The sequence below is a fragment of the Trachinotus anak genome, unplaced genomic scaffold (genome assembly GCF_046630095.1).
Source record: "Trachinotus anak isolate AG129_WGS33_773 ecotype Australia unplaced genomic scaffold, CSIRO_AGI_Tana_v1 ptg000015l, whole genome shotgun sequence".
NCBI classification, from domain to species: Eukaryota; Metazoa; Chordata; class Actinopteri; order Carangiformes; family Carangidae; genus Trachinotus; species Trachinotus anak.
Window position 1 is genome coordinate 8,071,212 of NW_027273866.1, and position 11,122 is coordinate 8,082,333.

Here is an 11,122-nt window from a genome sequence, read left to right on the forward strand (position 1 = left end):
CAAGCTGACGAGCTCAGTCCCCTCCTCCCTCTCCTCATTTGGATAAATGTCACGGATTACCTAACGGGCGAATCAGGGTGTTTTTTGTCATTCATGAGGAGGTAAGACAGTCATTTTGTTGCCTTGGAGACTACAAATCAATAGCATCATGCAGTATCTTCTTGTCCATTCCCAATGAGAGGGTTCAGTCGCTGCTGTCGTCATCAGGGGTGGGCGGGGGGGGGGGGGGGGGGGGGGGGGTCACCTGTGCTCTGATTGGCTCCTGCCTATAATGAGCTGCCATTGAGGATTTCTGGCCCGGTCAGAGAGGAGGTGTGTCTGTAGCTGCACAAGCACACGCCTCTCGCTTAAATGCTCAACACAACTGTGGTGCTGATCAGTCAGACGCACCAATTTAAAGAGCCTTGCTGCCTGGTTGTCAAGACTTGTCACAGTTACTTTCGTTTTTGCGTGAGCGTCCTGTGCCGCCTTGGAGGGTTAAAGGAAAAAGAAAGAAAGAAAGAAAGAAAGAAAGAAAGACAAGAAAAGTAGAGAGAAGTCAGAGGCTGTAATTAGATTCCCTAATCAGCAGAATTGGCAGCAGGTGTGAATTCATGTCTGTATTTTCCCCGCAGATATACTGGTGAGTACTGCGTCTTTCCCGCTTGGGTTTGCTCACATGTCTTGCTTTTTTTTTTTTTTTTTTTTTTTTTTTTTCTCAAATGTGCTGTTCTCGCTTGATAGCAAAGACTAAAGCAAGTATCAAACAGTAGATGTGTTGGCTTTCCATCTGACAGGTAAGAACAATGAAGTACATACTTGTGGTGTGTTTTGTTTGGTGATTTCCCTCAGTAGCAGCTACCTTTTTGTTGCAACACCCACTCATGTTTCCTTTGAGATTTTCTATGGGGTGTTGCCCCTGAATTTGGAAATGTCACAGCATAGGGATTGGAAAAAAAAAAAAAAAAAAAAAAAAAAGAGAGAGAGAGAGAGAGAGAGAGAGAGAGAGAGAGAGAGAGAGAGAGAGAGAGAGAGAGAGAAAAGAAAATTCTAGGTCTCACCTGTTTTTTTTTTTTTTTTTTTTTTTTTTGTGTTTTTTTCCCATTTAGATTTTTAGCAAATTATTGTCAGGCTCCGGCTTGATAAATGTTTGTGCCTGTGCCAAAACAGAAAGGTCACTGTGGTCACACAGCTTCATTTACAGCCTCTTGCTATTTAGGGATGAAATGTGCCTTATTTCCCTTTTCAGGATCCTTTTTTTTTTTTTTTTTTTTGTGTGTCCTTAAACATTTGAATGGAGGAACACACTGCTTTCATCGTTTGGTCCTCAGTGCTGCAGGTGCAGTGCAACTGGAGAAGGACGGATGCACTCTGCTCCTATCTATTACTGTAGTGTCATTTTATCACCATTACCTAACTCCTTGATGTACTTGACACAGGAGTAGTGAGTGCATCTTTATTTGAGCCTCTCTGAAGACTTTGCTGTCGAATGTTTTCCTGTCTGTAGCGAGGATATGCAAGTCGTTTTGAAACATTGTTTTGCGAGCACTGTTCAAACCTCAGCAGGCTTCAAGCTGTGTCTACCAGGAAGTTCAGAATCGACCTTTTTACTGTAACCACACTTTGCCTCCTGTTTTTAGACCCATTCCTCTCCGCTCTGTAATGCTACTTCTGAGAAATCCAAAAAAGAGTTTCACTTTTCTCCAGAGTTTTTTATTTCAAAGGCATGATTAGAAACTTTCTGAGCCTCATTTGATTTGGTTCTGCATGCTGCAAGTTTCACTAAAACCTTCCACTGTCTTCGCTGTGGCTTTCTATCTGTGTGAACAGGAAGACATTTTTCTCACAACAGCTGGAGCTCACCCAATGTGGCTGCAGATCTTCCATACAACCTTTACATAAGATGTATAGAAAACATGGTGCAAGTTGCTAGACATGTCAATAAGGGGTTCACTTCACTACAGTTTGCTTAGTTTACCTTAAAGCACTGGAGCGGTAATTGATCCATGATGTGTTTTCAGTGGTAGACTCAATCCAGAGGAATCTGGGTACAACCCATTCATTCCTGCTCACTCCAGGGGGTCTTACTCAGCCCCCCCACCCTCCCCTCCACTGTCACCACCCACATACCTGCAGAGCTGTGTGACTCGGCTGGTGGAAAGCTCAGCGCTGGCATGGAACATCAGCAGCTTTGCTCTGTCGCCACACAGGCTGAGATTTATGATGGTAGTAGTAAGAGCAGCGGGGTGGCAGAGGGGAAACAATGTTGATAACGCAAGGTGTAGAGTCCCCTCTTGTGCAGTGACACTGTTGCAGAGACCGTCATGGGGTCTGGGGGTCCTGTCAGTACCACTGCAACAAAGACAGGCAAGGAGATAGCATGGCCCTAATCCTAACCTCTGGAGACAGGTGGATTAGCCTGGTGTCAGTCTGAGGTGATGCCTAAAGACTTTGGGCATCTCGAACAGAGATATTTTGACTGTCTTATGTAAGGCTGATGTGGCAGATGACTTTACAGATTGTAACATGTCACTGCTGCCCACTATAAAATGCAAAGGCTGTAGCATAGTCATTAGGAATATGGTCACTATATATAGTCAGGTCAGGTAGAGGTCGGTGCATTTGTCTGAAACTCCAGTGGTTATGCTAGGATGATTTCAAAAATGCACAGAAAAGAGCATCACAGATAAACTTGGTCATCTTTCATGAAATTGTAGCATTTGAAAATATTCTCAGAGCCCAATATGATACTTCTAGAGATGATACTTACTTACCACATGCTTACTAAACAACACTCTAAAAATATTAATAAATATTATATTTATTTAAATAATAAATTTTGGTACTATTGAAAGTCAAGCAAAACCATCAAATACCCACATTTAAGAATCTGGAACCAGTGAATTGAAATTATTTTTAAAATTACTTAAATGATGATCATTTTTAAAATTGTTGCTGCTAAATCTTCTGTTGACCTAATCCATTAATTGACAAATAGTTTTAGCTCGAGACTCTAGTAATCCTTCTGATACACGGTTTGGACACATGGTACATGACTGTCTTGTGCTGTTACCTGTCGTCCATCTGTGCCCTGGCTGGACATGGCATTAGGAAACTGGCAGGACCAGGTACACCTTATGTTGACTGGGTCAAGAGGTAAAGAGGTTTACTGCCATCTGCTACACCAGCCTCGCGTATTAATCAGTGAGGGCCATTTGCATTAAGATGTGTATCTTGTCACTTGCAGCAATCTGGGCATTGTGTTTGTGTATAATGTGCAGCTCAGACATAATCACATTCAGACATGACTCCCAAATATGTGCCCTTGGCCATACTTACTAGTTAACAAATTGTGCTCCATTCTGATTTTATGTCATACATTTACAGGTTGGTTACTTATAGAGCTCTTTGACATGCCCCCTCTAGGAATCATTCCAGTTTGAGAGAGGGACATGTTGCTCAGCCCAGCTTGACACTTGAAGTAGTTATAGATGTGACTGTAGTCTGTATATGTTTGTTTCCTCCCTCCCAGGTCGACTTGTTACTTGTGCACCCCCACTTCCTCCTCATTGTGCCCCCTTTATGTTTTATTAGGCCGATGTTCTGTTATTCTTAGCTGAGCAGGATGTTTATACGATCCCCGAACAGAAATATGACTGGCAAGGCCTGAGTGTTTATCTTTCTTTCCCTTCCCTCCCTCTCTCCTCCTCTGCTCAGGTTTTCACTGTCACTGTTCATCCCTTCGTCCCCTCCTCTGCTGCCTTTTGCATGCCTGCCTCACCCTCCTCTGCACCCCACTTAAAGATGAAATAAGTTCAAGAACCACCCCAGCTGACATTATTTTTTCCATGTTAAATCTTGCGTATCCTTCAAGCCTCCTCTCTTTTATTTTTGGATATCCCTCTATTGTTTCGGCCAAGTGTGCCGTGTAGTCTGAATGGTGCAGTAAAGGTTACTTGATGATGATTTAGCGTTTAGTGTTTCAATTTTCACGATTTTGGAGTCACCCTACACACTGCTATGATGTCAGTGTTTCCACCTGACAGCCACAAGGGGTGTGTGTGAATTTAGGGATGGAAAAACTGATAAATTGCCATTGATTCAGGGGTCATTGATCACCTGGTATTGAATGACTCATCAGTAATTTGACAGCCCTTCAAAAGATAAATATACAATGTGGAGGTCCAAAAAATGGTCCTGGGAAGTCTATTAGGAACCATTGAATGTACAGGAGTTAACAATCTGACCCGTAATCCTCATAAGTGACATAAGCAGGATAATGTTTCATGCTAAAATGTAATGTAAATATAGCACAGGTAGACAAGCCTCAAAGTCAGCAAACTGTAACACAGCAACAAGTTAGCCACTGTTAGCTATATCAGACCAAGTAAGGCTGCAGCAGGAAAACCCCGAAGTGCACCAAACTGAGCAAGAGTGCATTTTATTGTTTATGAACTAGAATTTAAGTTCTAGAATGAGTTCTTCTTTCAAGGTTTTTATGAAGTTTGCCAGAATTTAAGTTGAACTTCCATGTGCAGTGTAAAAGGTTGTGTGAAAAAAATCTCAACAATAAACCCAATTTTAATTTACTGTAAAGTAATTCATGTTCCAGTAAGCAGAAATGAATCAATTTCTTTAAAGAGCGTTCTTTGTATGAGTCATAAATGGAGACACTAAGACAGAGTTGCGCTTCAGGAATTTCACAGAATGTTTTATGTTGTAGTTGGCAGATTGACTATTGTAGGTTTTCACTGTTTATTTTTGAGTGGACTTCTGTTTGTGTAATTTATCAAATACTAAAAAGACTTAGTGCATTCACCTTTTCTGCCCTTATCTAAAAGATTTTGAAGACAAGGTGTCAGAGCCTGTGGTAAAAGATCAAACTAATTCAGACATCGTATTTAGAGCATCGCTCCTTATTTTAATCATGTTTTAATTACTATCATACTATCATTTTCACCATTCTGCTGTTTCCAAAACATTTTTATTCAAGATTCAAAGTAGGTCAAGTGACACCCACACACCTCTACCCCTGCAAAAAAAACATGAGCCCATTGAATCAAATATGTGGATGTGAGTGAGCTGCTTGTTGTGTTCTGTTTTCTTTGTCTTATATAGCCAGTGACCACACAGACCACAAGCCTTTGGCCACTGACCACAAGGCACCAGGCTTTAAATAGAGAGCGTGAGAAGGCCGTTCAGCATCTTGTCTCAAGACAGCATCTATGTCAGTCCTGGGACCTGCTTCAAGTCAAAAAAAAAAATCTTTACTACAACAAAGTTGGATAGTGAATGCACTGAACATGGATAAACAAGCGCTCGTTACATTTATCTAAAATGGAAAGTTTGGCCAAGCTTTTATGGAACTGAGTGCATTGAGTTCCACCCCAGTCAAATACCACAGCACGCCCCCAGCACACTCTCACAATGACTGTGTTCTTTGGTTGCTAGTGCAAGAGCACATCATCCTGTATTTAGAGGTGGCCACCTCATGAAAGCCACATCATGAGCTGTGCAGTTTTGCAGAGCATAGACTGAATGCTTGGTGTGGTCAAGATACACTGATTATAAACAAAACTGGTACACATCCAGGGAGGTTAAACAACCATGACTTTCAGACTGTGTATGCAAGTGGATGGTTTGATATGTATGGTTTGTGTTGGTTTATTTTTGTTACATGTGATCACTGACAGTTTTTAATCATCGTGTAAAACTGGAGCCTAGAAAATTTAGTACAAAACAAATGGGGGACGTGATACTGATACATGGCTTCTTCTCCTCTGTCAACCCTGCAGCCCAGTGTTTGTACCCAGCCGAGATATGACTGAGGTGATGATCAACAGCACCCCCATGGAGGACATGAGGCTCAGCCCCAGCAAGGACAGACTCTCCTTCCAGGTGGGACACGCACGTACGCATGCACAACAGTAAAACACTGCTTCTGCAACTTTAAAAACTAGATATAGAATTACAATTCTAAGAAAACTTTCCTATTTTTATCCTGTAAAACACTGGTGGTCATGGTTGGTCACAATTTTAAACATACAGGGGAAATGTATTTAGTGGAAAATCTCTAATTTACTGTGCCCTGTCACAAAAATAAACCCTGCAGATTCAGAGAGATGAGAGAAGCAGCCATCAGGTGGTCTTGACAAGTTGTTGCCTGCAGCTTTGTTTCACTGTCACCTCAACAGGGCCATCTTGGAAACAAAACTACTTAAACACACAGCTGCTTGCTTGTTTAGTATCACATTTGTACCTGGGATGGAAAAAAATGAAAGGGCCTTATGTTAATTTATTTTATCATCTATCTCAGTAAAATGGTTTAGGTCAAACATTTGATTTGGTCATGGGTACAAAATTATTCTTAAACATATGGGCCAACTGCTGAGACTTTACAACACATACAGCAAGTCCTGTTGGAAGTTAATTTCATATATTGATTTCCATACAATTTAATTATTTGTATATATGTAATATATGTATATTTGATACACATTCCATACATTTATAAAACTAATACAATAGTTAGCTAGTGCCATGCTGTACGCAGATGTTGACTGAGGATGTAGACTGACCCAAAAGGAAAAGGCTGGCTTCCTCTTCCCATAGTTCACACCCCAGCTGTAAGTCTCTCTGAGAGGATGAGAGGAACGGATAAAGGGGGAGGGGGAGAAAAGGAGGGTGCCAATGTGTCACTTCTCCACTCTTTCATCCCCGCTCTATATTTCCTCCCCTCGGCCGTTTGCCCAAGGTCCAAGCCACTCCTCAGAGATGAACTGTATGTAGGAGTGACGTTACTACAGTCACTTCCTCCATTATGGGTGCTGTGGCTTTGACACAAATTGTGTGACCATTAAATTCCAGCTGCACCTATAAAAGGTATGAATGTGAATGAGACTTAACCAGTGGAAAAGGATGAGTAAATAGTTTATTGTTAACTGAATTATCATCTCAAAAGGCAATGTCATGATTCAGGCATAGTGTGCAGCCTCTCCCAACCCAACTGCACACCCCAGAAGATCCTAAAATAGCTACTATTGTGCCTGGCTGATGATGTGTCGTTGCTTCCTGCCACTGGAAGTGAAACAAGTTATGACATGTGTTAGCTAAGGGTCCAAAGGCAAGGTCACTCGCTGCCTAACTCCCCTTGGTGCTGACGCACAGTGAGGATTGGCGATGTGGGCCAGGAAATGCAGATGCACGCAGGCATTAGACATGAACACAGGCATGCTCATACATATAATTACACAAATATAATCACACCTCTTGGCGTGGTTCTATACGCAGCTGTTTTTCGGAGAATGTAGACGCATACATGCTTTCATAACTTGACAAATTCTCACATTCACAAGACATATTTATAGCTTTTTGTCTTTTTCCTCCCTTCTCATCTGTCTCGTATGGAATTCATGGAGACTTGGACACAGCTGGATCCCCTCTATCTCTTTTTGTCTCAGTCTCTCTCCTGCCTCATCTAATGCTTTCTTTCCACTCGGCTCTTTGCCCAGACAGCGACATTGCCCCCCACCCCCACCCCTCCAATGTCTTGGAGTGAAATATGCAGGTCTAAAAATATTCATCCACTTTATCCAAACAACAGCAAAAATGCTGTTCTTGGACCAGGAGTGGCAGCCTTTTTCCCCTGGGCCATTTCTCCGGTTCCTGAGAACAGAGAAAGTCAGAGGTTGATGTCCAATCTTGCCAGGATGGGGAAAGCATGTAATCTCTCTTGTCAGAATGTCTCTCATGCCCTTCCGTTTAGATCCAAACATTTGAGAGTGGCACGCTGCGTTTATAAGCAGACATATTGGTTTGGATTTGCAGATAACTCGGCCGATTTCGCGTTCTCTCCTTCACTTTTTGTTTTCCCTGATTCCATCTCAACAGGAACATAAAGTATGCAACAGTAAATGCTGCCTGTAATAGGCATGGATGTTCTATTTATAAACAAATCATGCCCCAGTAAACCTTTCAACTTTGTTTTCACCTTACTGATTTGAAATGCAATGATTACTCTTGTATAATCTTCTGAGTGGTGGGTGATGTGGTATCGGATGAGTTCATAAGCAGCTACAAGCTGCTTGGCACAATGCCTTCCAAAGCATTTAGCTTAAACATGACGCAGCATTTACCGTAAGTCTCACTAGACATGCCTCATTTCCCCATACACAGGCACTGATGTAACTCTTCCTTGCACAGATTATTTTTGGGTGAGCACCTATGTATGTGGAAATCTAGCTTCGCTGTCAGGGGAATATGGGATGGGCAAGTGCAGGTATGCCACTGGGATTTTTAAGCAACCACTTCCCATGACAGATGTTTAGTCTTCACATCATTTCCTTCACAGTTGTTTAAGCTTGTAGTGGTGCCTGCAACACTTCTACAGGTTCTGTTGTCCCAGAGCCTACCGCACACCGCGTACTGATCAGAAATATGCTCACAAATAATTTCTTGCTGTACAGCGGGAGGACTGCTTTGGATTAACTCCTGAGGTTAATGAAAGATTCCTAACCAGTGTCTTACCCCTGTCTCTCCTTTAGATATTCCCTGACCCATCAGACTTTGACCGCTGCTGTAAGCTCAAAGATCGTCTGCCATCCATCGTGGTTGAGCCGACAGAGGGAGAGGTCGAGAGCGGAGAGCTTCGCTGGCCTCCAGAGGAGTTCCTGGTCAGTGAAGAGGAGGAGGATGACGACGATGATGAAGAGGAGGAGGAGGAGCACAATAATGGCAGCATCCAAAACGGACAGCCCACACAGAATTCTCAGCACTAGAGGCTGTGTTGCAGTACCCATACTCTCCTGTTCTGTTTCTTTCTAATCGACTCTCCCTTTCACACACTGGTTACGCCTCACCTCAGCACTCAGCAGACTCGACTGGCAGACACACATTCAGTGTCTTGCGATGCCATCTCGTTGCCCTTGACACCAAAGCATCACTCCCACAAGAGAAGCAATACATACTAGCGCACACACACTTTCTCACACAATAATTTATCCTCCTGGACTTCACATCCACCCAAACAGACTTGAAAAGACCTGAAACGCACACGTCTAACCTACACCCATTTCCCACCATGCCTACCACCGTGTGTGTCTCGGCCCAGAATGGATGTCCCGTTGGACAGCAGCAGCTTGGTGCTCCATGGACAGGTCTTACACTGCAGGGGGCGACTACTGCTTTGTACTTTACTCCAAAATGGCTGGCGTCATGACCCCAGAGGCTTTATACTCGCATACAGAACTATTGTGGTACCCGTGGGGATTGTCTACAGCACACTGTCCACACTTGTTTCAGTTTCTGGATTGATATGTTAATTGTTATTGACACTGCTGTCCATAGATTGTCTGTTTGTGAGAAGTGAATGTTATGTGATTTGTCTGCTTATTTTGAGAAGTGGGTATTCTGTGGAAAATGTTACTGGGAATTTTTTTTTTTTTTTTTGTCACAGGATTTGTCTAAATTATATTTTTGTGACCTTGTCAGCATTTACAATAAAAAGGTGACATGGAGTCATTTTAGAGAAGTGAGAAGAAAGTGGAGGGGGGGGGAAGAGTCCCACCACAGTAAATATAGTCATGCTTTGATCCTCATCGCACTGGCCTCCTGTAAACCAAACGGTAGTTCCATGACAAAGCAAGCAGGTCATTGTTCAGAGAGGAAAAATTGTAACTTTTAAAAAAGCAGTTGATAAAGCAATGTACAGCCCAAATGAAGGATATGTAAATATTTATTCTCTATTTTTTTTTATTTTATTTTTTTTTTCAGAAAGACAGATGGAGAATCGCTCTGAGCTGTACACACCTGAACTGAAAACTGTCTTTCCTTGTCTTCCTGTTCTTTTTGAAAACAGCCATACATTTGACATTAAGAAGTTCAGGTCATGGGGAATTCACACCATAGGACAGAGTTACAGGCAGTATCTGAAATGGTATTACACTTGTCACTCCACCCACAACATTAGTCCTGATGTTTGCCAAAAGCTGTAGTCTCTAGCAGTAATGTAGTTTTATTCACCTGTATTGCAATTTCATAATTTTTTATTTTTTTTTATTTTTTTTTTTTTTTTAAATTGCAACTTATTGTTTGTGGAAAAAAGTATTGTCAATATGTGGATAAGATTTCACTTTTTGTGTACACAATCTGAAATACTGTTGTTCGAGCACGACTGATATAAAATGTCTCTGTTCTTATTGTAATTTCTCATTTGAGTGGCATTAGGGCTGTGTACAGAACATCTCTTTCCTCCTCTGTCACCCACAGGTCCCACATTGTTTTTGTAAAGCTCAGGGAGATTAGCCGCCATCTTTCTTTTTTTTTTTTTTTTTTCTTTGTTTTTTTTGTTTTGTATTTAGACCACTTTTCTCTGTGACAATTACAGAGGCTGTAAATAAACATTTGAATTTGCTATCCAGCCGTGACTGCTGTGAGAATAATTGACTATGAAGAGTTACTGCCATTTTTATAGTGAAATAAGATGAAGTAAATTTGAGTCTTTTACAAGGGTGATCCTCCAGAGCATTTAAAGTAGTGTTTCCAAAAGACTTTACTTTTGTGTTTACTTTCATTTTCCTTCATGTGAACCCCCACCAGCCCCCTCCCAACACACATCTCCATTCCCCACTCATTTCACCTGCAGTGGTTAGACAAAAAGCAGTATTGCTTCCTGCACGGCACCTCTCACATACATGCATCTGTATTCGTAGAGAGATTCTGTATCAAATACGTGTATATATAGAAGCGAGAGCAGGCCACATGCTACTTCCTGCCTTCAACTTGCACACGAATGAGCACAGTCTCACTCCTAGTTATAAACATCTTACTCCTTAACACTGAACAGCTTTAATTTCTACATTCTTAAAACAGTGCATCTTTAAAATATTAAATGATGCCATCAGCAATATGGAGAACATTGGTTTGACCTACCACTCTTTTAGAGCCCTTACAATTACAGAAGTATTAAAGATAGCAGAGGGTATAAAAGGCTGTGGAAGCAGCTCCTCACGCTCTACCCATAAACATTCACCACAGTGATGCAAGACTAATAAAATGTGGTTGAGTGGAAAAGCCTTAATGGGGAACTGGGGGATTTTACAGGAATAAACAGAAAGCTTTCTGATCACTGTTACAATGGAAACCT

At 41.8% G+C, this 11,122-nt stretch overlaps 1 protein-coding gene across 2 annotated transcripts; it reads left to right on the plus strand.

The window, feature by feature from the left end:
• The first annotated feature begins 313 nt into the window (after positions 1-313).
• lbh (LBH regulator of WNT signaling pathway) lies at positions 314-10,396 on the plus strand. Of its 2 annotated transcripts, none has more exons than XM_071497960.1 (3): positions 314-622; positions 5,775-5,877; positions 8,523-10,396. In XM_071497960.1, exons 1-3 carry the CDS (start codon positions 594-596, stop codon positions 8,754-8,756), a joined length of 366 nt encoding a protein of 121 aa, XP_071354061.1. In that variant the 5' UTR covers positions 314-593; the 3' UTR covers positions 8,757-10,396. The 2 variants fall into 2 exon arrangements, with proteins under 2 accessions (XP_071354061.1, XP_071354062.1); XM_071497961.1 differs by lacking the exon at positions 314-622 and adding an exon at positions 631-776.
• The last annotated feature ends 726 nt before the right edge of the window (positions 10,397-11,122 follow it).